The sequence below is a fragment of the Hibiscus syriacus genome, unplaced genomic scaffold (genome assembly GCF_006381635.1).
Source record: "Hibiscus syriacus cultivar Baekdansim isolate YM2019G1 unplaced genomic scaffold, ASM638163v2 tig00000715_pilon, whole genome shotgun sequence".
Classification (NCBI taxonomy): Eukaryota; Viridiplantae; Streptophyta; class Magnoliopsida; order Malvales; family Malvaceae; genus Hibiscus; species Hibiscus syriacus.
This window is the reverse complement of record NW_024061811.1, coordinates 1066575-1094511: the sequence shown is the minus strand read 5'-3', so window position 1 is coordinate 1094511 and position 27937 is coordinate 1066575. Positions and strand designations below refer to the sequence as shown.

Below are 27937 nucleotides of genomic sequence, written 5' to 3'. Positions count from 1 at the left end.
ACCAGGCCCTCGGTGCTTATTTGAGCCCATTAATCGCCTTATGTATCTTACATACCAGCTCACCATTTCCTTGCTCATATCCTGGTGGTTGAGTCATGTACACCTCTTCAGTGAGCAGCCCATTCAAGAAGGCACTGTTGACATCGATCTGTCTCAGCTTCCATCCTCGTGACAATGCCAATGAAATGATTACCCTGACCATTGCAGGCTTGACCACCGGGCTGAAAACTTCATCAAAGTCAATTCCCGATTTTTAAAGGAAACCCTTTGCCAATAAACGTGCTTTATACCTTGAAATTGAACCATCATCATTTCGCTTTATTCGAAAAATCCATTTACAGTTTACTGCCTTCCTGTCTCTAGGAAGAGGAACTAGAGTCCACGTTCCATTCCTTACAAGGGCATCAAACTCAGCTTGTGCAGCTTCTTTCCAATGAGGACTCATCAAGGCCTCTGTTATACTTGTTGGTTCTCGATCTGAACTTGCAACGTTATAAACTTTCGACTTCCAGATTCCATGCTTACTTCTGGTCATCATGGGATGTACATTGGAGTCTGTTTATGGTACATCAATCTCCACACCAGGTTGAACTTCAACACTCGTTTCTTGAACCCCATGTGAGCTTCCATTTCCACTACTCCCATTGTTTGTATTTGCCTCACCATCACAATTTCCCTCTTGGACCCCACGTGAGCTTTCATCACAACTACTCCCATGTGCATGTGCATTGAATTCACGCATATAATGGCCGGTCCCATTCCACTATCTTCTCCTTGGACCATGCCATGTGCAATTCTCCCATGTGCGTGTGCATTGGATTCTCGTGTATAGTGGACAGTCCTATGTGCTTGTGCAATTCTTCCATTAAAATTACTCACATTATCAACGTTTGCCGCACCTTGGTCCCCATGTGAGCCACCACCACATTCAATATTTAAATTTGCATTATTTTCTTCTTGGACCCATATGTTATCCGCACCTTGCTCTGCACCATGCGCACGATTATTTAATTCTTCAACATGTGAGCCACTACCACTTTCAATATTATTTTCCTCTTGGACCCATATACTTGCCGAACCTTGGTCCCCATGTGCACCATGCTCATTTAATTCTTCAACATGGGTGGGCACCATGCCATGTGCATCAATATTTAACTCTTCAACGCATGTATTTGTTGAAGTCTCAACACGAGTGGGCACCACGCCAAGGGCACTATTACTTGGACTTTGCGCACCATCATGCGCATTATGATGATTGCCAAGCGGTGTGGCTCCACGCTTATTATAAAATATAGGCAATTGCCCAGTAGTGACAATTTCTTGTCTATGGCACTTGCACACAAGTTGATTCTTATCAAAATGAAATACTTGCTCGTCAAACCTCACATGTCGAGACACAAAGACTCTGCCATCACTGTCTAGACATTTGTATCCATGATGTGAGGTGTTGTCTTGACCAAAAATCCAATTTTGTTGATTAAACGGTCTCAAGAAGGGAAAACAAGAACACTCAAACTCTCTCATTCCCTAGTAGTCAGGAGCTTTTTGATAGAGAACCTCAAATGGGGTCTTGCCTGAAATGATCTCAGATGGTAGCTTGTTTATGATATACACTGCCATAATGAAAGCATGACTCCAGAACTTTGTTGGCAGTGATGCTTGAGCTAACATGGCTAGTCCCATCTCAACAATGTGGCGATGTTTACGCTCAGCCTTCCCATTTTGCTCTGACGTGCTGGGACAAGAGATTCGATGTTGTACTCCATTGGTAAAAAACCAACTCTTTAGAGCCTGATATTCACCTCCACCATCACTCTACAATGCTTTGATTTTCTTCCCAAACTGAACCTCGGCTATTTTAACAAGATTGAGAAAGCATTGGTTGACTTTAGATTAACAAATGATGTATAAACTATGAGAGCAAGAACGAGAAACAAGAAAAGAGAGAAATCATTCTGAGATTTTACAAGATTTAAGGAGTGTATTTATAGTGAGTACTATAGTTGTTACTAATGATGTAACTGACTTCAACAAACTAACTGCTTCAACTAATCTGCTGCAGTGTATCAATCCTCAGTTGCACGATCATCATGCACAACAGTTACACGTGTGCTTATATGCCATACATTCATTTACACTAACAATAATTATTAGTAAAATGCAATTGTAACGACGAAACGAAACCGTTAGTTTAGTTTAAGTGATAACTATAGCGATTGATTATTATGCAATATTTTTTATTTCGCTTGATAGATAAATCTTAAAATGATATTTATTTTTACTCGTAACAAGACGTTGTAATTTATTCAAAGAAGGTTTAATCAACCAAGTTCAAATGTAGAAGAAATTAGGACAAAAACAATTACTCTTGATAAGGGATATTAAGATCAAAATCCAACATCTTCTTAGGATGAACCTCTTCAGGCAACAGCTTTCTGGTAACACACTCTGTAGCTTCATCACACCCTCCTTATTTGTGTTTTTCCTGTGCTAACTGCACCTTCAATGGATCCTTCATCCGATGGGCTGATTTGTGGCCATCGAGTGCCTGAACCGTTGCGAAAGTCTTGCCACATATCTCACATTGATGAATGCTTTTTTTTTTCTCTATAGTCTTATTCATTTATCTTCTTCATTACTATTAACAATAGGGTATCAAGCTCCATGGATTGGCAAGCAACGTGTTCTCACTATCAGCAGCTCCATCTATATCTTGATAGCTAGTGCTCTCTTCAGTCTTCATCTTCCTCCTTTGCATCTGAGGGTGGTCAGTTCTGTGACAGAATCTCAATGGCACTGCATCGTAGATTATATTGATATCACTAGCAGTTCTCTTCAAACCACTTTTTTCAGTTTTAGAGCAGTTGGGCAAGTCTTTCAACAAATTTAGGTTTTGGTCATTACGTGGAGAGAATATACTCCCAATCCCTAGTTTCTCTCGGCTTCTTGAGACGTTGCAGCAGGAGGGTGGTGAACACCCGGTAGATTCTCATATGCAGGCACAACAACTGCATCAATGAGAAAGTTTCGTTGCAAACTAAACAACCAAAATCATCTTCTTCATATTCTTGTGGAGAACGTTTAGCCTGATACTGACTATGGATCCGAATATGGCCATGCATGGCGTTTCTGGACTTGAACCCTTTGTTACAATATTTACATAATATAATTTTTGAATCATGATCCCCAGTCTTGGAGACCAATCTTCTTTCTGACTATACAACGCTGCTATTGAATAATTAATTTTTATTTAAATTTTAATAATAAATATATACAAATATTAATATAAGAATAATTTTTTAATTAATGAATGAATAATAATTTGGCCCCACCATATCGGATTATATCAAATCCTAACCTTAAAAAAAATCATGTTTACTATAGTGGATCGGTCTTTTTTGGGTTGATACTTGATACCCTTATAGAGGAGCAGCTCACGGTGGAGCCGTACAATGAATACATTCAGAGTTGTGATGTATTCAACAAAAGCTAGAAGACAATGCTTTTACAGATTATGCCCTAATTTCATCATATTTTAACATGATAAAAATTCAAGTAGCAGAAATCCCCTGCAATTATAGACTAGGAGAGAGTCAAATTTCAGTTGCAGTAAAGAAAAACCTATTCGTTCATCGTTAACATGATGGGAAAGATTTATCAAGCACTTGAGTAGAAACAAAGAGGTCTGCTTTTCAATCTTTATGATTTTATCTGCTATTCAGTATATATACACATATAATTTATGGGCGCAATTGTTAGCACTAAATGCAAAGCTCCAATCAAGTACTTCAAATATCCACCACTCTCTTTTTCTTCTTCTTTGACTCCTCAGATATCCACAACTTAGATTAAAATGGCCCTCTCTCTTCCTTGAGCCAACAGGATTGATGGGGGTCATGGCTTGATACAGCAGTTCATACAGGTGAAGAACTTGTTTTCCTTCTGCATAAATATTGCAATAGATATTTTAGGTAGAAAGGATTTATTTGTAAAAAGAAATTGAGATATATATATACCGGAACAGTTTTTCCGGAGTCTCGGCCGGAATCCGAGTCATGTTTTCGAGACGAGGATGCGGCACCGAAGTCGTGGTCGTTCCCAAGGTTATGCGAAACATCAACCTTACATTGCTTTCTTTTGTCACGAGCTCGCGAGAAAACCACTGAATAATTGGTGGCCCCTTTCTCTTCCCACCCTCCGAATCGAGGAATGGACATCCCTTCATTGTTCTGTTAGTGCCAAATAATTCATATATTCACTCGCATATATATACTTTTCAATAGCTAATAGGAAAATGGCATTGTAGGGAGAAAACCAAGTACAGGAGATTACCTCTGTAGGATGAGACATGGTGCTGCTTGTAAAGTACAGGAGATGAATTGATTAAGAGACTAATTACTCAATTGATTATTGATCTTTCAAATCAATGTGTTTATGAGAAATAAATGTGGGGTTTTGTTTGGATTTTATTGATTGTGTTTAACAACAATGTTAGGTTACATAAACCATTAATTAAGACATTTTCAGTTTGTATAATCTTTCAAAGCCTCTGTCCAATAACCATTTTCAGTTCTTTTTCACTCTGTTGATTTTTGAAGGACTCGGATGAGGTTATGTCGGCCTATTTCTTTTCGTCTCCAGCTTTTTGAAATAAAGTCAACCATTTATTACAATAATCTTTAATAGATTATTGAAATAAAAACTAATTATTTTATTAATTGAATTGAACATGTTAACTGCATTTTTAAAGAAAAATATTAATGACAATGTTATTGAAAATAATGGTTAGATACTCTAAACAAAGACACAAAATGGATATACATTTAATTACGTATTATCGATGTGATGTTATAACTACATAAAAAGATTCTTAATTCATTATAATTGTTTTTCTTATTTTATAAAATTTTTAATTTAATATTATATTTTTAAGATATAAATATGTTAATCGACATGTGTTGATTTAGTTAGTTTAATATTCATTAATATTTTAATAAAAAATAAATTTAAGTATCTCTTAATAATTTCTTGACTTTATCAAAAGTAAAAAATATAATAGCAAGTATTACAAAATAATTAATGATAAAATTATACAAATATAAAAATATTTTTTTAATTTTTTTTAAATATATTAAATCACTCAATATATATTCTTTTATTATCGAAACCACTCGATATATTCAAATAAATGTAAGCATTATTTATATGATACTCAATATATTGAAACAAATATAAACATTATTCATATGATAATTTTGACTTTATTAGAAAGTCAAATCTTTAACAAATAGTTGAGTAGGGAATACGATCTCTTAGGTTGAGATGCTCTCGACATCTGTATAAGTCTCGAAGAATAAATCCAAGCATACAAGTGCGCTTGGAAGTCAATTTGGAATAATAATCGATTTAAAATTTTGCTTTTAGTATTATTAGTTTAAATATTAAGAAAAACAATTTTTTATAATTTATTTTCTTAAGTTTACTTATGATCTTACGAAAACTCATGACGAACTATAAAAATGAATAATTTAATTTATAAAAAGTATTTTTGAAAAAATAATGGCAGGTATCAAGTTGACAAAATTAGACAAAATTAATGAATTGAAACGAAAATCAATAACACGCCTAACTAAAATATTTTAAAAATACAAAAATCAGTAAACAAGTAGAAGATCAATTTAACCAATAATTTTTCTCAATAATATTTTAATTAATGATATACTTCGTAGAATTTAAAGATTAATTTCAAAAATATTTTTAAAATGTATTATTTTTTATCTAGATATTTAATTTTTTTAATTAAAGTAAATACTTGAAGCATATCATTTTTTATCTAGATTGTTAAAGTTGAAATGTGACATTACTAAAAAAATATGTATCTATATATAAAAAAAGGTAAATTGATAATTATTTAATACCTAAACTATTATTTTAAATAAAATAAAATTTAGGTACCAAAACAGAATAAAAGAAATAGTTTATATACTAAATTTATAGTTTACCCTAAAAATTAATATTTTAAATATCTAATTCAATCTAAAAAATTACTTTAAACCCCTAAATAAAAAATAATATACTTTAAATATTTATTTTAACTAACAGTTACTTTAAATGCAAAAATAAAAATATAATATATTTAAGAAAAACGAATTAAACTAAATTCAGACCATAACTGAATATAAATTTATATATAAAAAAATGAATAGATTGTAATTTGATGATGTCAAGAGTCCCGTAAATAGGAAGTATAGTTACAAGATCAATGAAAAAAAATGTATATAAGGTAATAATTTAAATAAAATATTACAAAGATGACGGTTTTTTATTAAGATGAATTGGATAGAATTAAAAGGTAAATGAAAATATATATATACGGATACGGTAATAATTTAAGTAATTTGAAGTAAGAATTATTATTTTGAATGTATGTAATAATAATAGAAGGAAATAAAATGAGAAAAAGAGGGGGAGAAGGAGGGGATAGGTATAAATGGGGTTCCGTTATAAAGGACTGAATTTTGGTTGTTACGAATTCTCTTTTCTCTCTTTTTCTGTTGTAAGTAAATGAAATTTCACAAAACAAAACCCTAATTCTACCGATTCTGTTTGGGCCTCGAAATACATCTCTCTCCCTTTTTTTTTTTATTTCTTTGCATCCAACTCTCTCATACTTCAGTCTCCTTCGTTCGATCCATCTTTCCTTTCTATTCTACACAGGTATCTCCATCCTTCTCATCTCCCATTTTGATTCCTGCCTTTCCTTCTTTCTCTTTCTTCAATTTTTTTTTAGTTTTTTAGAAGGAGCTTTCTGGATTTCAGTAGTTCTTAAGAATTTTTGTGCGATTGATCATGTCGTGGATCCTTCTTTATGTATATTCAAAATTTCTATCGAATCTGCATTGTTCTGTCTAAAAAATCGTGATTTCCTTCCCCTTTTTGGATGTTTCTGTGATTTCTCGATTGAATTGGCTTCTTGAAATATTTTTTATTTGACTTAGGAAAATAGACTCGGTTGAAATATGGTGTCTAGATGTAGGCGTTATTACTCGGGGAAATAGAATCCAGGATTTCCCGTCTTGTTTTTTAACCCAAAATTCGGGCTTTTTATAAATATTTTTTCTTTCAAAATTCGGGCTTTTTATAAATATTTTTATCTACTGATTTTTTTCTTTTCTTTTCTCCTCTTTTTGGGATTAGTCCTCTGTAGGAAGGTTTTGCAATGCCATGTGATTCATGTGGCTGCCATTCTGCTATTTGCTTTTAAAGACTTTCCGACCTAAGAAGCCTTGCAATTCATACGGGCTAGGATTTAATTTGTTGAACATGAACGAGGATCAAATTTATTTGCTTTCTTTTTGTAAAATATTTTAAAAGGTGGAAGAAAAGGAGGCACCAGAAGCCAAATTTGCCTGCCAATGTTTTATTCTCCTGTTTCTTGTCTCTCAAATATTAGTGTTTTACCTGCTTTGATTATTGCTTCAATTTCTGAAAGAGTATCTGAATGGAGAGTCCCAATGCTAGAGAAAAATATCTGGAATTTTTTTTCATTCTATTGCCAACCCAAGAATATAATATCTGAATTTAATGAGTCAGGTTCTAAGGGGAACTCTCAAGCATGGTAAGGAAGCTTTATAAAGAGATTATTTTCAGGGTTACAGTAAGCGCATAGTGGACAAAGAAGGAATTCATCAACTTAGTAAATTAGACCAATGAAGGTTTCATTTATTTTAATTTTCTGGATCATGTATTTGTCTGATATGCTAGAGTTAGGCACTAGCTGTAACATTTATGGTCGTGGAATGAGCTTGAGAATCAGTTCATTAAATTTTATTTTTTCTAAATGGAGATCTTATTATCCCAAAACAAAGAGAAACTATGCCTGTAGGGTTTTCGAAAGTCTTTTCTATTGTTATTTCATTCTCTGGATTCTATAATTAATTATAAATTGTAATTATCGTCATATTCTGGGAAGGGAATTTTACCTTGTGAAGATTGTCTGGGAAGTATAATACACAGTTAATATGGCGTGCTTTCATTGATACTCTGTTAAAATGTCCTCTGAAGTAATTGTGCACATTGAGTAAGAAACATGTTAACTCGGTGTGTAGTTCTTCTTGATTTTTGTTTTGACATGCCTTCTTTAACTGAATGCCGGTTATGCAGTTGTCCACGCACAAGATTAGTAAATTTTGGTAACAGCAGAGTAGTTTCCTCGAATCAATCTACGTGTTGGAGCTTTTGGATTTCACTGCATTTTTATTTGTGAAATCTATCTTTTTTATTTGATAAAAAAAATTGTGAGAATTAAAATCAAAATGCGATGACCACTGCACTTGCTTTGTTGACTGCTTAACTCTTTCTATACGTCATTGATTTTGTAAACTATTGTCTTGAACCTTTCAGGAGTTCAGTTAGCCGCAACAATGTCTCCTGCATCCAAGTCTAAGTCGAAAGAAAAAAAAATCCAACGAGGAACCTCAGAAGGCTTCTTCAAAGCCTTCTGGGCCTTCTAATGCTGTTAGTGGTGTACCAGCTAGTGCATATGATCCACTTTTGGGAACATTTCATACCATTGAAACAGTGCCATCATCATCTGCTTCACCTCTTCAAAGCAATGGTCGTTTTCGGAACTTAGATGAAACAGATGAGCATTTGAGGGGCTCACTTGGAGCTGGACTTGAGTATGATTCTATATCTAATAATGGTAGCTGGTCAGGTGAGTCGGAAGAACACAAAGAGAAAGCATCAAATCTTCCTGTCCGGCAGGAAATAATACCAGGAGCTGACAATGATAAGCGAGAAAAAAATCGTCAAAAGAATGAGAGGAAACATCAACATCAGAAGGAGAGGTGAGCTCAGGAGTTGCATGAACGGTGCAGTGGTTATCTCATGTCGAGAAAGCTTGAAGCACTTGCTCAGCAGCTTGTAGCAATGGGATTTTCACATGATCGGACTACAATGGCTCTTATTTTCAATGAAGGCAAAGTGGAGGAATCTTTTGGCATGACTTTTGAAGGAAGTGAAGAAGAAGCAGTTAAGCATGAGGAGTCAACTATTGGTGGTGGGAACTTGAAAATTGACATATCAGAAGAGCTTGCACGAATTGCTGACATGGAAATCAGATACAAGTGCACAAAGCAGGAGGTTGAAAGAGCTGTTGTTGCTGCTGAAGGTGATCTTGAGACAGCAGCAGAATCCTTGAGATCTTTAAAGCAGGACCCACATGTTCCACCAAAGCTAGAAGAAACTTGTGATCCCCCGACTGCTAGTAACAATAAGCTGTCAGTTTCTGGTAGTCAGAACATATCCATAAGGCCAAAACCAAATCTATTTACTGCAACACGGCAAAGGAATGAGAAAGATTTCAACTATGCAAAAGCAGCAGTTACAGTGAGAAGTTCTTCAGAATTAGTGAGTAAAAGTTTCCAGCCCTTGAAGAGAATACAGCCAAAGTTGGAATGGTCAAAACCCCAACAAAGTGCAGTGCCAGCTGAGAAAAGGTGGCCGAATTCTGGATCAAATACTTCAGTTTCCTATTCCTTGGTATCACCTTTGCAGACCTCTCCACCAGCAAAGACAGAAAGTCGTAATCTGACCGTTGAAAGTGATTTTAAGAAATTTCAGCCCTCAATTAGGGAACCGGTTATAATGATGCAGCTACCCCAATCTGTAAATACAAAGCACGTTCCAGCTACTAGTATAAGCTCATCTCCTCCCGGATTGACCCCCTTTATGTATCCAACCAGTAGTTTTTAAATTACAAATTCTAATGATTTTATGCCCCATATTGCAAGTGCTAGAAACCATAGTTCCAACAACTTGAGTTCAAATCAGATGCATCATCACCTTTACCATCCACAGCAGCAGCAGTTCACAGGCAGCAGTAGTCCAGGAGATTCTCCAGGAGTTAGCCGAGGAAACAGTTTATGGAGTAGAACATGTGCGTCACCAACGCTAGCAGCTGCATCTTCACTTGACTTTTCACTGGTTCGGGTTCTACGAATTCATCAGGAGCTTCTTCCCCAGTTGACTGGACTTTTTAATATTCACCTTTATTTGCAGTACTCCATCCATTATGATTGCCATGTGCTGCAACTGCCATCTTTTATGAGATCGACTATAATAAAATCTCTTGACAAAATAAATCCTCGAAACATACATTAAGTAAACACTGGTACATAAATAGAAATAGATGTTATAATTGAATATTTTAAAATAAGAGTTAAAAAAATTACTTGACTTATATAATCAAATTAGTTAGGATCATTGTATATGAAGCATAAATGCACACAAGTGTAGAAATTAAACATGACCATGAATGAACATTATATGCTAGTATTTTACAACAAAATTATATAACTTTCAGATCGGCTGCTTCATCCCTAGCTATTAAGCTTCATAATGCTGATTTTCCAATCCAAAATATTGCCGATATTCCGGGAATCGGAAGCCGGGATAGGGTGCATTCTGGGATATTCATCTCTTGTGCATTTCAACAGCCAGAAAATGGCCAGTTTGGTTGATATCAATCCCAGTTGAATTCAAGAAAGTGGAAAATGTGCTTTTAAGTTTCTCTGCAGACTTGGTTAAGCTGTCAAATAGCCCACGTAGACAAAGAAGCTGCAGTAAAGTCCTCGAAGAAATTATTAGGCAATGACATGATTGTGCCAACAAGGTCTGGTGTAGGAATGTTGTGCACTGCAACTGCAGAGAGTCAGAAGGCTTCCGTGACAACTATCGTTTCGACGTAAAATAAAAATCTTTCTTCTTAATTAATAAATAAAAAAAATACGTAATATAGAGAAGTAAGTCGATTTCACAGGAACTTAGAAAATTCTGGATTTTTGTCTAAATTATTTATGCCAGGAGTAATATAGTGAATGGGGGTTTTGATAAAAAATGATTAAGTAATAAATAGTTAAAAAAAGGTAATTAAAGTAAAAAAAAAATAAGAAAATAAAGATTGTAAATGAATATGGTAAAAACAGTCTTAAATTTTGTTTTGACTCAATTTCCTTTAGATCATCGAATTAGATTTTTCCTTCGGGATTCACATCGGTTACTTTGTCTACAAGGACAATCCCCGTGACTCTATTTGTATACCGAATACCCAATGCAATCTTTGATTCCGGCTTAGGAAATTGATCTAATCAACATCAATTGTCGTAGATCAATTACTATTTAAGTTCACGGCAACCGACTCAGATTGTTGCTTTTATAACCGTCAATTCCGATCTCAATTCCCTCTTGGCGAAGCTATCTCGCCAAATGTGTTCCCAGGAAGTCGAATGTGCTTTCCATAAGCCGAATCTTCCTCCCACACGATTAATCGCAACAACAATCTAGATCAAAGTTTATCTTTGATTTTGAAAATTGTTTTGATTTAAAAAAAAATAAGCACAGAGATTAAGAGAGATATTCCGAAGATATTAAGGATCTGTTTCAATTCTCCTGTTGAAATTGAGTCATTGCTTCAGCTCTCGACTTATGAAAAATTTAGCTAAGCATGGCAAAAGTCATACTTAGCATGTTTAAAAACAAAGCTTTAAAATAAAAAGAAGAATCGAAAAAACTTGAGAAGTAAAATAAAAGAGAAGCTTTAATAAAACTAGAAAGAAGAAGATAATTATTATCTCAGATGTGTGTTTAGACTTGCTCCAAGAAAGTATTTATAGTCTCTTAAAGCCTAAGGATAAATAAATAAATTAAAATAAAATAATCCTAAAGATAATTATTTTTTTCCTAAATTCAAACTTTAAACAAGTCTCCTAATGTAATTCTGTTCGTCCATATTTCAAAAGGCGCGCTGAATAGATTTTCTAAAAACCGCCGCTAACTTGACTTTCTAGAAACTGCCACGTCAGACTGCGTCGTGCCTAGAGTCGTGCCCATGTCTCCGGCCGTGACCAAATAATAAAAAAAAATACAGAATGCATTTATTTTATCACTAATTTTAAAAAGTAAGACCTTGCACGAAAATAAGCATAACACAACTAAATCAACATCAATAAATCTATAAAAGATATCGCACTAAGGTTTCCATCTATTTCCCCAGAGCTAAAAAAATATCTTTCTCAACCTGAACCTTGGAAACTGAAATCTCGGATCTGATCAAGCCCCAGAGTTTATGCAGTTCCACAGGGTTCCAATTGAGATAGTTCTTAATTAAACGGGAAACAAGTTTAGGATTGTCTCCAAATAAAGAGAACTAAACTGCATTTCTGTAAGGTCAGCATAATCCACTTTTCCTACGGGCCATCAATCTAATACTGTCTTCTTCACAGGCGGATAAATCTGAAAGATGACAGAAGATGTTGTGGAATAACCTTTTCGTTCTTATTCTTTTCCAATCATAACAATCCTTTATGTCGGAAAACAAGAGCATTGATGGAGAGGTATCCGCTTCTTTGTGTAAGACGGTTCTTGAGATCAAAAGGAAACGCCTGTAAGCAGTAAAGGCACTATTGACCAAGTTAGCAATCACCTTCTCGACCATTTCTGAAACAGAAACGAAGGTTCCATACGAATCGCCTTTTCTTTTGTTCAGAAAAGTACAATATAAACCCATATGGTATGCCAACAATGGCATCACTGACTCACTTTAGCCTCAGCATCTGAATTTCCAAAACAATCTGCTGCATAAGCCTCATTCGCTGCTTTTGATGCATATGCAGTAGACATGCTCCAACAGGAAAACCTTTCCTTGCTCAGAACAAAAACATTTCTAGTATTCTTTCATTCTGAGAAAAGATGAAGGTGCGGAAAATTACTGCGTGGCAGAATCAATTTCATCATCACACTCAACAATATCTACAAGACTCCCCGGCGAAGTAAAGAGTCGGTATTTGTTTGACTCAAATTCCTTTGTGATCTTAGATAATAGATCCTGTGAGCAAATCAAGTAACTAGATTGTCCATGATTGCATTGATTCACAATTGACAATAGAAAGGCTTCCAAAGTTTGTAGGCCCCTCGTGTATATGACTCCTAGATAGTTTCTCCGATATTTTCAACTAATCACTCAATAGCATCTACTTCATTGTCAACATCAACAACCTGCAAAGTAGATGTATTAACTGAATCATCTAAGACTGGAACAGATGCAACCACAGTTGTGGCGCTTAAACCCTCTTCTCCTTCACAAGTGAGTTGTTCATTCGTGGATGTTGCAGGGTTTCCTGTACATGATACATCAGACAATCTCAAGGTTAACGTAGAGTGACTAGGAAGATCAACTGGAAGCAAATCTCTAGGAACTTTAAATAGATAATTTAACAATAAATTCTGAAGCCTTTCTCTTATAGGAGGAGACAGTGCATCACAACGGATCAGAACATCGAATGAATGTGACTCATTTCGGACAAGTATATCAAAAGCTGATGAAAAACTCCCCGGCTATAACGTTTTTACGGTCCAAATCATAGTTGTCCACAAGAAGTAAAACTCAAGAAGAGAGTGAGTGAAGTTAATATATTTAGGCAAGGAGCAGACCGTTGATAGCATTGCAGGCTCAATATTCATGATATTGTCCACTTCTTCATTGAAAAAAAAGTCGGTCATAAAACAAAACCCTCCCATTAGCTTCAATATATTTCTTATTGCAACATTTTAGTAGCCAACCGATAACGGTCCATCTAGGAGTGATCCGCAATAAAAAGTAGCACTTGAAGTCCTTGAGCAATACAACTGAGAAATTTCCAAATACTCAGCAGTTCTAAACTCACTTGGATTCAGAACCAGATCTTTCCATATAGATTAAAACTCGGGTACATGAAATAGATTTTTGTAATAATCGAACAAGATCCCTCCCTATCTTCTAACAAAGATGAAACTGTTCCCTCAACATTTTGAGACAAAACTCAATCTCAAATCTACTTAAACAAAGACTCATCAACTCGAAGCATAACCAAAGATCCCCATCACTAAAATAACCACCAACAAACCATCAATTCCTAGAGCGGAAACATCAATCATTTATTTAGTAACCCAAATTAACGGTTCGTTAAAGAGTCAACAAGCTTACCATACAATTCTCTAACAATTCCAACAGGTAAACTTAAAAACAGCCTATACCCATAAATGAAAATAGCATGCAAGTGCTTAATATGAATTTTGGCGAAATGGGGTTCGATTAAAAACGCCATAAAGATTTCTGCTACCGGCACTGCCACCGGGATAATATGTTAAATACAAAAGTGCTTGATCAAGATTAATGTAGTTTTCATCACATAACGACACTGCCACCGGGATACTATGTTAAATACAAAAGTGGGCTTTTGCCACTGCTTAAAGCTACACCAGGAAAAAGGAGGCTCTGATAGAATTTTACATCACTTGTAAAGATTTATGCTTTCTTTACATGAGAGAGGGCAAGAGAGAGACGGTGAAAAAGTCGAGTAAGGGAGCGAAACTTAGCAGCTATGAAGCACGGACACGCCGAAGAGTCCGACACTAAGTATTTGAGCTTTGGGCTCAAAACTAATTAAAAGGGCTTCTTCTCTAAATCATGGTATAATTAAATATTTGATATTTGGTGCTTTCAACTCATTTTCTCTCGTGTCCTTTTATCACATGCAATTCTTAGAGCATTTTCCTTTTTTTTCTGCTATGTTCGGTAGAAATGTTTTTTTTTTCCTTGTGAAGTGATGAAATTGAAGCTCATGTGCATGCAGGTAAAGAAATAGAGTTAGCTTAGTCGAGTCTTTCGTACAGAGTGGGGTTTATGCATGTAGAGTTATAAGGTTAGGTTTGTTTTGTTTTGTGTGATGCACATTTTGGTTATAATATTCACATTTATCTCAAAATAAATTACTTATTTTGAATAAACAACTTTAAAATCATGCCCTAGTTAAGTTTTTTCTTCTATTAATATATAACACAAGGCGGCATTATATTTACGTTTCAATTTGACTTATTCCATGAGACATTTACAGCAAATTTCGCACTGCATAAAAAAAATAGATAGAATCATCACCTTTTGGAAAATACACGAGAGATGCAGAATAGCTATAAAAAGCATATTTTTTATTTGCTTTGAAAAACAAAAGGGTAAAATATCCAATTTTCCAAAATCAAAGTTGGTAGTTATGAATACAATGTGATTGGAATGGTGTGAAATTAAATTAATGTTCCAAAATCTGTCACAAAGGTTTTGTAGTAGTAGAACAAAGGTAGCGGAGATTGAATTAGAAAGTTCATGCCAGAGAGAATCAAACAAGGGTGGAGGATAAACCGGTTTGACTTCTCCATTCCATATGCAGTGAGCAGCCAAGAACCCGATAACAGCTGGTACAATATACAAAAGTGCAAGCTGAAAGCTCAATGTTCAAAGCAGATTATCAGGTTCTCTAGAGTGTATATACCCGCAGGATTAAACTTTCACTCAATACAATCTGTGCATTCATTAGCAGGAAGAGATTATAAAACAGAGGGTCAATGAATAGTTTACCTTGCAGCTTGAAACCAGTTCATGACAACAATCGTAAGGACCACTCCTACAGAGTATCCCAAAAATGCACTCTTAAAAGTACTGGCTCTCTTTCCCTCTAGATACATCAAATCTTAATGCTAGCGCTACAAAAATGCCTGCAAACAATAAATAAACCAATATAAAGACATGAAATAATTTATCATATTATATTTTTTAAAAGGAATAATAGTCAATCAAAATGAAATTAAAAGAAAAACATTTTTTTAACCAAGTATAATAAATTTATCCATAATTTTGTACATTACTAAAACTCATAAAAAAAACAGCCAAATATCAATAGCATTTCGAGAACACCAGCAGCTAATAATATCACTGCACATATAATTTTGTAGTCTGTCCTGAGCAATGATGATGAAGCCATTGGCTAAGAAAAACTTCATAATAAAACAACACAGATCAAATGAGCTTACAGCAATAAATGAGATCATACTCTACAAACAGAATATCGTATTAATAGAACTCAAGCATATAACTTATAAATTTCTTAAAGCCAATTTAACAGGCTCTGTCCGAAGTTAAATGGTTGGTAAGCCTTAAAATTCCAATGCATATGAAATAATATAACGAGTTGCCAAGACAGTGAGGAAAGGAAACAGTCATTTAGACATCTCCTGTTTCAAAAATCAAGATCTTGAATACTTTTTCTTTAATAAGAACACAATAAATACTAAACAAGAGTTCAGGTCACAAGTCATAACAACAGCATGCATTACACCTACAAACTAAAACCATATATCAAACATACCAGGAATTACAATGTCACCAAGTCCAAGCATGGAAAATGGTCATGCGGAGTTTCCTGTTGGGAACAAAAGCTGCAGAAAAGTTTTTTTAAAAGAAACCAGATCACCATGAGTAACAAATTTAATAATACATTGAAAATATAAAGTACATATGTCCAAACAAAAGCAAACAAAGCTAAGTGTTTCAATTTTTTTTATAAAAAAAAAACAGGCCTTTATAGGAGCATCAAAAGACTTCGCAACACTGACCATCACAGGAGTGAAGAAAACCCAGAAAATGTCATATACAAAAAGCCCAGTCTGCATCACATAAAAATGGAGAAAACCATACCATAGAAAACATATCTGAATATGAGAAGACAAGTAATTAATAGTAAAATACAGCTTGCCAATTTGGCTAATCAGCAAAAGAAACATAGCTTTAAGATTTGGCAAATGAGAGCAAACTAATAACAACCTCAAAAACTTGAAAGAAAGTGTAAGCATTCAATGTAAAATAGAAGCTGTGAGGATCAATTCAAGTCTCAAAAAAAAAAAAAACAGATTGCTAAGAAATAAAACTAGGTCTATGGATAAAAAACCACCATAAAAAAGTTGTTTTATTCAGAGATCAAAATCCGCTGAAAATGCAAACATTGCTACACTTGTTAAAATAAATAAATGAATAAATTATGAAGCTAGCTTGTCTCACTAACATGGAATAAACACTTGACACTTCCCATGAATAACCAACTAAAACCGCAAATCCACTTCTTACCAAGAGAATAGCACCAGTCTTAAAAGATCCAAGAGAGCATTTCAATTCCCTGCAAAAACCAACAATGGAAGCTTCAAACAAAGCCTAGCTAATATGTGCATTCCAATTGACAAAGAACAGCCATAAACTTCGATAAATAGGAGGAAAAAGAAAAAGCCAACAAGGTGATGAAATATAGATGAATCATATTGTCATCATAAAATTGTTAAAACTTAAAGAAAATGAATACTTGCATAATCATAGAACTGCTTAATTGAACCCTAGCCACAAATTTGATTGTATCAAGTTATCAACGACATTCCAACATAAATTATTTCATAGTCAATATCTAAAGGACTTGACAGGCTGAAGCAAATGATAAATCAAAATCTGTTAAGACAATTTAAAATGCATGGGAAAAGGAACAGATTTTCCATTTTGTAATATGGTCATCCGGAGATACTTTTCAGCTAACCAAAATATGAACCTCCAATTTCAGTGTTTGATTTATGACAAGAAATATACCTAAAAATATTGTTTTGTCTGGGTCTCATGGCAAAATCATAGAAAAGGAATTAGATATCAAGCACCAAATTAACTCGATAGAAAATAGCAAAGTTAATAAAATAGGTATTCAGCCAAACCTGAATGCAGAAAGCAAGACCCAGAATGTTATTAGCCAGCCAATGCTTCTGTGAAGCATACCATGCACAGAAAAAGGTTCCAGGGATTGCAGCTACGATCTGAGACCTTGTGAACTCGATCTCAAAAGCTGTTTAAGAATGTTTAGGAAAGGCATAAGGAAAAACACCATTCTGAATAATACAAGCAAGGTAATATCAGCTAGATCAAATAAGAATTCTAAAGAGTTAATCACGGATATAGAGTGCTCATAAACTGCCAAAAGAACATAGAGTCCCAAAGAAAAGGTATCACAACAATCAAAGAATTAATTCTGTTTTGGATCTATGTAAATTCCAAAGGCAAATCCTGGAACAAAATTGAAACAGAACTTAAAAATTAGAAAGCCAGAAAACGTAAAGTACCTAGTATCCTTCAATAAAAAAATAAATTTAAAAAAGTTCCTCCTGTCAGCATAGAACTTCCTTCTCCATAAAAGAAACCAATCTAAAGTAGTTTTCAGAGAGATTACGAATAACATAAAAGCACTCAGAAAGAAACACTAAAGAATACTGGTATAACTTCCTGTCATAAAGTGATACAGCTGAAGCAACAGTTATAACAAAAGTAAAAATCAGAGGAAAGAATAATGAAGGGGCATACAGTGGATGTCTGGAAGGGGGATACAGTGGATGTCTGGAAGGGGCATACAAAAGTAAAATAAAAGGTTACATCCAGCTCAAAAACTTTTTTTAAAAAAAACACTCTTACAAATAAAACTGAATATGACAACTTCAAAAGAATAATGAAGGGGCATACAGTGGATGTATGGAAGACGCCAAATTATAAGGTCCTCATTCCAATGATTTGGCAAGAAGCGTTTTATGGCAGGCACAATCGTCGCCCTTAGAATGATGGCAGAAAGAATAAATAAGATGATTATACAAACAAATATGACATCAGGAAAAATAGTTGTACAAAGGTAAAATGTAGCATCAAATCCATCTGGAAAGAACATACGAAAGCGCGATGACTCCAAGCACAAAGAAATAGCGTGTACAGCATTAACCAAGTCTTTTGATAAGAACTTGAACAGCAAGAAAAGTGATAACAACATTGCACTCCCAACAAATGGAAAACGCATAGCGTGCTCGTTAGACTGTCTCCTGTACAAAACATGACATTATCAGCAAATTTTGATCTATACACCTTAATGACAAAAAAAGATGGTAAAAATCAATTTAAATGTTATAATACTCACAGATGGTGGAGTTGGCTTCACAGAACGATAGCAACCCACATATACTGTGAGGCATGCAGTCAAAGTAACATTCAAATTAGGGTCTACCTTCACGACAAGCGGTGCCAATTTCAACCCTACATTTAACAAGTTAAGGATGCTATTACAAAGACTCCAACTTCCTAAGCACACATGTGGCTCCTTAGATTTTTCAAATTTGACATTAATCACAATAAGAACATGCTTGGTTCCAAATATTCTCTAAAAGAATCAGCCACAAGGCCGACATCTATCATCTCACCAGTATATTCAGCAAGATACCTAATAATGCATTTGAACAAAGAAGGGTGGGGGTATGCAATGAGAAGGCTCATTTACTAATTGCTGCTTTTGCTTATTACTTTTTGGTTCATAAAAAAGTTGATACAAGGAAACAAAAGTGTGAAGAACAAAATCATATAAGATTAAAAATTAAAATAAGCGAGTGAATAAAGTATACCACAAATTCTAAATCGTCCCATAAAATAGAACCGAAAATAATGTTCTTTTTTGTTTCTTTTCTTGTCTTCAAAACTGCAAAGATTTAGATCCAATGAGATCTAATCCCATTAAATTTTCCACATGTGATGAGTGGCGGATCTATAAATATTTTTTAAGGTGGACATATATAGATTAAACACACAATTCTTATATGAGGTGGTCACAAATAAAATTTCAGATAGGCACAATCAATAAAATAAGTCATTACCGGAAGGAAATTTGGATTTCAGCGTACATCGCCGCTGCATGTAATCCATTATTACTTTATAAATAAGACAGATTATTCGTGTCTTAAATATCAAAGCTACCCCATTTTACCAAACTACACATTCCCAAATTTCACTCTCACATCATTTCTTTCGTATCAGTTATCAATTTATTTGCAACTCAAACCAAAAGACACATTAACTAACTAAATCCTCTCTGCTCCTACTCAACTAAATTGAACAACTGAATAAAGAAACGAAAAGAGATTATCCAAATAAGAAAGGAATTCTTTCAAAAGCAAACAAAAATTGTAATAATAAAGTGAAATTAATCAAGAATATATCAATAAAAGGCAAATCTGCTAATGCCAAATTGGCGAGTCTTTCGGTGTTCTTCATCGTCGTCGTTTATTTTAAAATATACAGCAAAGAAGACTAGAGCCTCTCTAGCTACAACAAGAATTGATAAGCCGAAACAATTTAATCAAATAATATTGATTTTAAAAAGTTCAAGATTCAAATGAATTTCCAAGTTAAATTAGGGATTATAAACTTTGATCTTGGTCTCCTTTCTTTCTCTCTCCAACGGTCGATGGAATTTTACAGATCGGATAGCATTTACTTGTCTTAATTCGTTAATAATTTTTTAGCTTTGAGAAAAAAACTAAAAAAACACCAGGAAACACCCCCCCGCCGAAGTTGACGTTTTAATGGGCGCCATATCCAATCAATTTCTGTCACGTCATCATACAAAAATATCTGCCTCCCCACGTTTCACTTTTCTCTTCGCCCTTCTCCAAGGGTAAAGTACAAGCGGAAGGCTTTTCTTCCTTCTCTTTTCAAAACTTTTGAGTGTGCTAAATACTATAATATTTATGATTGATTTTTTTAAATATATATTATTAAATTTTATGTTTTTAAAAATTAAAAATTAGATTATTAATTTTTAAAATTTAAAAAATTATTATGAAAGAAAATTAATAATATTAAAACCATAAAATATATAATATCAATTTTAATGAATTTGTAAAATAATAAATAATTTCATTAATATAAAATATTAAAAATACATTAAAATTAAATAAAATTATATTTAAAAGTTTAAATTTTAACTTTTTCCAGTAATACCAGTGCATCAAATAAAATAAAGTTAAGAGATTTTTTTTTAAAAAAATATCTATTTAGGACATTTTTTTTAACATGTAACTTAAAAGTGATTAATACAACATTAATAAATAAGCAAATAATTTGTTCCAAAAGAAAAGAAAATAATTCTTAAAAAAATTGACAAATATAATTCTTAAAAATTAATATAATAATATATTTTTGAACAAGTAATTTATAATTGATTAACAATATATACAGTTATAGATAAATAAGATAGACCATAAATACACAACTAAACTACACATATATTTTTTAACCACATGATTTTTAGAATTATTTGTCATAATATATTTTAAACATTCTTTTATTATGATTTTATTATATTTTTTCTTATTTAGATAAATTCATATGTATTTTATAAAATAATATTAATCAAAACTATTTAATTAAATTTATTAACTTAAATTAAAAATAAAACTAAATTGATTGAATGTATAAGTATTGAGGATCAAATGTGTCATTATATCAATTTTATTAATTGTTACATCAACACATCTATTAAATGTTAACAACGGATAACTTGATTGAAATCATTTAAATAATTATACAGTCACACTGATAAAATTGAAAGTATAGTGATTCTATTGACACCGACCTTATAGTAGTGTGGTTATTTCAGTAGTTTACCCAAAAGAAGAAAACTGGAATATCATAATCAAAAGTTGCCCAATACTTCCACATTATCGCATAACCTACGTACATAAATGTTAATGTTCACCGTGAAAAGCATAATTGAACAATTTTACTATTTTCCATACTTTTATTATTATTTCTATTTCAATCTGAATTTCTTTGAACATTGATGCTAACTACCATTAAGAAAAATGTGCATTTTTAGAAAAGTTGAAATAATAAATGTGTGTATATACGAGAGAGGGCCGGCATTGTTGACCAATGACCGCCAACTAATTCCATCAATCACTACATCAAAACAAAAATGGACTTTATCCAAGTCAAGCCTTTCCCTCTGCATTATAAACTACCAAATTAAACCCTTTCCTCTTGTTTGTTTTCTCTTATTATATATACACAAACATCAATATAATCCATTTGATTAAGCATTTTTCTCTCAGATCCTTGTATTGTTTATACCTATATTGATGGGAAATTCATTAGCTTATTGTTTCCATTCAAATCCAAGGTATTCAGTGAAGCTGATATTCTGGGAAGGAAACACGAGAACCCTAACCGGAAAACACATCGCCGGCGAGGTCATGTTTCAGTTCCCGGACAAGATGGTTTGCCATGCAGACTCTTTCTTCATCGGTCACCCCATCCCGGCTTTATCCATGAACGACGATCTCATTCCAGGACGAACTTACTTTGTTCTCCCCCTCGATCGCTTTGCATGCAATGTCTTGACAGCTTCTTCTCTCGCCGCCTTAAACTCTAGCTCTAGCCCTAAACCTGCTCCGATCAACTTCGGCGCTTGCCCTTTCGAGTACGTAAAAGGTGCCGATGGTAGGGTTTTGATGAAAGTGGTGCCCGAGTTTATAACAAGTTTGATTACTAAAAGCAATGAAGGAGATGAAATTGGGAGCGGTGGTGGGAATGGTTTTCTGTGCAGTACGCCGGAGCTGAAGAAGCATTACGAAACACTGGTTGGGTCTAAACAACAAGACTGGTCGCCGAAACTTGAGACAATCTCAGAGTATAAGGTCAGGTTTTCGCCTTGCAGGTTCATAGGGTTGGAAGGGAAACAAAGGGAGATCTAACTCTAATTTCCATTATAGGTAAAATGACACATATTGTTCATCTCCCTTTTGGCTTGATGGTTCTTATTTCTTCCTTTTTTAACTGTTAATATTACAGGAAACTATTATTGGTATTTAGTCTGGGATTCTTTTTATTTTGATTTTCTCGTAATTATTTTTCATTCAATTCTTTAAGTTTCGATCTATATGTCGGTTTACTTTTCATTTAACAATTGATGAAAGTTGAGTGGAAAATATACGGATTGGTGTATATTACAGGAAAATATACTTTTCATTCAATTCTTTTTCATATAACAATCAATATTCATTAATTGATTCATTTAAATCCAATACTGTAAAAAATATTGAAACTGTTGTATAACTTGAGGAGTTTCTTGACTTTTTAACGGAAAAAACTAATTAAATCAAACATTAAGCGTACATTTGGTTTTAAAAAATAATTTTATCTTCAGCTTTTTTAAAAATTAGAAATATGTTTAGTTGATATAAATGAAAACTTGAATCTAAATATAAAAATAAAGAAAATGTACTTGGTATCTAATTTTTTAAAATAAAATTAAACAAATAATTATTAAATAATAAAATTAAACTATAATTATTAAAATATTATTATATAATTTTAACATGTGAATTATGCAAATATACCGTAATAAAGTTGATAAGAAAAATTCTATAACACAAAATATATTTTAATTTATAATAAAAATATGATGTTAATGCATACTGAACATCAATTAAATTTTAATATATATATATATATTGTAAGAGCACACAAAGGTGTCATTAAAATAAAAAATATGTTTTATTGGTAATTGAGGCTCTCAAATTTTTGGAAGGAAAAAAACTAGTGTATTTCCTAAACGTTTTTTGTACTCAATGTGACCCGTAAATTGAGAAAAAAATCAATCTAACCATTTTACCAACGAATCAAATGTTGAGCGTCATAACATTTACAGTCAAACTACAATGTTGATATAACAGTTTACAATAATGTTGTGGCAGTACACGTTTTCTTCAACATTTTATATTTTTTAAGAAAATAAAAATGAAAATAACTTATATATTCTAGAACCAAAGGATTCTAAACTTTTAGATGAAAATAAGGATCGATTAAAATTTTATTAATTAAATAGTTATGATTCAAAGTAAAAAAAAATTAATTATGAATCTTAATAATTTAATAAATATTTTTTTATATTTTTATGATTGATTCATATCAAATAAAGTTTTACATTAAGGATTTGACTATAAAATTAGTAATTCATGTGTAAATTTATATTTAAAATAAAGAAAGGAAGAAAAAAGTTAACCATCCACGTAAAGGCATACGTACACACATGCATTAATTATATGTTAGCTAACTCCGTATGTGGATGTGAGAGATCGGCATAAAATTGAAAACATTTGCTTGCTCAATCACGATCTATATAAAAAAAAATTAATATAATTTTTAAAACTGGCGACTTATATTAATCCATAAGAGAATTTTACTTATATTAATATAACTATATTTTGAAACTAGTTTTCATTTGAATACTAAATCAAACCCAGGAATTTTGAATTTTCAAGAAGAAAATTATTTATATTAATCTTAATAACAAACATGTTAAACAATAGGATGACATATTAAATCTCTAGATTAAAAATCTGACATTATAGAAAAAGCATTCACAAAATAAAAATCATTAATATAATTAGTTTGTATAATAAATTATCATAAAAGTCGTGATTTATAGAGGTTTATCGTTCCGCATGTAGTATAGCTTTTAGATGGTGATAACGGTAGTTTATACTCGTACATGGTTTGGTTATTTATGTAAGCCACATATTTAATCTGTAAATCAAACTTTATATATATATTGATTCACATCGAAATAAGGTTTCTAGAAAACTTAAATTTCTCATATTTGAAAATGTGTTGGTCATTCATTTTCTTTTTTTCATCTTTGTTGATCATCGACGATATAAATTTTAATGTTAGTCATTGATCTTTGATATTTTCTTTTTTTTCCTATTTTATTTTATTATATCATATCTTTATTCTTTATTTTTTTATTTTAATAATTTTATCTTTATAGTGCGTTTTCAAGAGTACACTCTGGTGAAAAATGAAGACAATCTACTCAGGAAGAGAATGAAAATTGCTCGTGCGTCCATTGATCAAGAAAACATGCATCAACATAAACATACATGTTGAAACGATTTTTCTTTAAAAATAATAATTTTTTAAAAAGTGATTTTTATAAGATCTCGTCTTGAATAATTTGGTGACCTCTTAATAATAAAATATGATTCGAGGAGTCGTCACCGATATTTGATTAGGGTGTGATCGGGCACCCAAAAAAATGTTTTTCATTTAAAAAATATTAATTTTAATTAAAACAACAAATTTATAGTCTGCGTTACAAAAAATTTGAGTTCGGGAGTCAGTTACATGTGGGGAAGGATTAACACCCCCCATAGTGCCCTAAATCGGTACATGGTTGATTAATTAGTTGTATTTGCAATGAAATTTACAAATTCGATTTTAATTTTAATATGATATCCCTTTAAATAACATTCTTTGAATTTTAGGATGAAATACAATAATATTTAATTATTTCCTATCGAAAAAAATGATCTCTTATACCTTAAAGCAGTCAATTATTACTCCAATCGAAATAAAAAAATATTACTATTTTGTACTAAAATTCAATATTAATTCTAGTGCTATTTATTTTAAGATCCCATTAAAAAATACATACAAAAATAAAAAAATTACAAACATATATCAAACAAATACAGTTAATTAATTATTTTACCAACCTTTAATGAGAATAAGGATGTTCAATTATTAAAATACACCGAGATGTGATCTTAGATTCGATCTAACAATATTTTCTCGGTAAATTTAATTAAAATAACATAATCTTTTTCTCAATCCCAAATTTTACATGTAGTCAATTTTTAGGGTTTCACTTGATGGGATACATTTTTATTTTAAAATTATCGAAATTAACTTTCTTATACATTAAGACAGTCACTCCACAACAATCCTAAAATGAAATGGTATTATCTTTAATCCAATTATTTGATCAACTGAAGTTATGCTCATGAGACTTATGCATTTTAATTAAAAGATGTCATGTACCTAAATTCATATGTACGAGTGAATGCAACTATATATGTAATTTATAAACATGTTAAAAAACTAATAGTATTTAAATATGACTAAGAAAAAAATAAAAAAAATATATATACATAAATATTTTAATGAAATATATAATAAATACATTATTAACAAATACATATACATATTACTTTACCATGGAAAGAAACGAAATGGGGAATGGGGTCAATATATATATATATATATATATATATATATGCTATTTGATGTGTAAAACATGTTTAGCAAATATACATATAAGATATTTCATGCAGAAAATACGGGGTCTTAACATGTGAGAATGTCAAAATTCTAAATTCCATCAAACAATATAAGAAAGGGTTAAACATATTGAGAAAGAAATCAATAAAATTAATGCATTAAATACAGGGTATAAATGACTAAGATGAATTAGACAATCAGGGTATAACTTAAAACTAAAACTAATAAATACTACCATATATATACAACCATCATGACATAATAAATTTCATATTAAACCAAATGCGTATGTAAGGAAGCTAGATAATGAAGGAAACATATATAAATTAAATGAAAATTGCAAGAAATAAAATGCATCAATGTAAAAGAGCAGAAAGTTAAGAAAACAACACAAAATAGGACTTCACCAAATAAGAAAAATGCAAAGGGCCAGACTCGAAATGAAAATAAAATATTAGAGATATAATATAAAAATTTACCATTAATGAAAATAAAATATTAGAGATATAATATAAAAATTTACCATTAATGACCATAACAGCAAAATCAGTAAAAATCAAGGATTAACAATGCAAATAATATAAAATATGACATTGAAAACTTAAATAACCCAAACATAACATCAAAGACTAAAATATGAATAAACCCAAACATGTTAACAATTAATCAGTGATCAGAATGTAAATAAGAAAAAAATAAAAGCAAGAAGAATAAAGTGTAAACTTTCATTTACGTGGCCAAAATGGAATGCTTACAAAACTCGGATGGCCACGGAAGCTATTAGCCCACACACTGAATTCTGAAAATCAAATCACCTAAACGGCGTCATTTTGCCGAGAGCATATAAGCCCATATTCTTTATTTTTTTCATTTTTGTTTTATTTTGTTTTATTTTTTAGAGAGAGAAGCTCTCAATTCTCTTTACAGAATCCGGTGAGGATTCTCACCGGTCGCCGTGATGGCCACCTCCGGTCACCTTGCGTTGCTTTCCTCCGACGACTTTTCGAACCCAAACTTCATGGGCGGCTTCACCTCAGCGCCCTAAGCACAAATCGAAGGTCATATTTTTTCAAAAGATGACCCGGTGGTGACGAATCGAGGTCGAGACTCTTCGGGTTCTTTATCTCCGATCTCATCGTTGGACCGTTGGATCGTCTTGGTTCCACGATATGTTGGTCTCCCCACCCGTGCGTGCCTTCTCACAATCCAAATGCACCATTTGGTCATCGAAGAGGCCATCATTGACGATAATCTTTACTTTTCTCTGTTTTTTTTCTTTTTTTCCCTTCATTGGGTTATCTCTATGTCCTTTGTTTATTTGAACCCCCTTTTTTTATGGTTGCTTCATCCTTTGTTTGGTGATGCTATGTTAGGTAGGGGCAGCGGGGTACGATCGGATGGGTGAGGAAAATAGGGACTTTTAATAGAGAAAATAACCTCATTGACCAAAAATAATTTATAATATACGATTTTAACCAACTTTTTTTTGGATTTGCCAAATGACCAACTAAATCGCAATGCGATCGATAATTCGCAACGCGATCTCCGGTATCGCAAATCAGTTTCCAGATTCGCAACGCGAACTTCGACTATCGCAATGCGAACTTGGACTATCGCAATGCGATAGTCGACTATCGCAATGCGAATATGTAAATCGCAATGCGATAGTCGACTATCGCAATGCGAATATGTAAATCGCAATGCGATAGTCGAAGTTCGCGTTGCGATAGTCGAAGTTCGCATTGCGATAGTCGAAGTTCGCATTGCGATAGTCGACTATCGCATTGCGATTTGCATATTCGCATTGCGATAGTCGAAGTTCGCATTGCGATAGTCGAAGTTCGCATTGCGATAGTCGACTATCGCATTGCGATTTACATATTCGCATTGCGATAGTCGAAGTTCGTGTTGCGATTTATTCCAAATTCGTTGCGATAGTCCAAAATTGCAACGACTGGTGGTATTGCATTTGTTTCTTAAGAATTTTCTCTAAAAAGATAGTATTCGCGCGGACGTGTCGAAGACACGTATTACCACGACCACGACCACGACCCGACTCGAGACGAGACGGACGGCGACGGCAACGGCGCGCGAGAGTCCCCCTTGTTC

General features: G+C 32.8%; 1 protein-coding gene and 2 pseudogenes across 1 annotated transcript; 2 read left to right on the top strand and 1 right to left on the bottom strand.

The window, feature by feature from the left end:
- The first annotated feature begins 8408 nt into the window (after positions 1-8408).
- On the top strand, positions 8409-10043 carry LOC120210415 (annotated as a pseudogene).
- Positions 10044-12350: 2307 nt separating this feature from the next.
- On the bottom strand, positions 12351-18967 carry LOC120210404 (annotated as a pseudogene).
- Positions 18968-21843: 2876 nt separating this feature from the next.
- LOC120210393 lies at positions 21844-22458 on the top strand. Its single transcript, XM_039209139.1, has one exon. It carries the CDS (start codon positions 21844-21846, stop codon positions 22456-22458), a length of 615 nt encoding a protein of 204 aa, XP_039065070.1.
- The last annotated feature ends 5479 nt before the right edge of the window (positions 22459-27937 follow it).

What these genes read in the sequence shown, in the direction of transcription:
- LOC120210393 (XM_039209139.1), top strand. Translation starts at nt 21,844, where the DNA reads ATGGGAAATTCATTAGCTTATTGTTTCCATTCAAATCCAAGGTATTCA.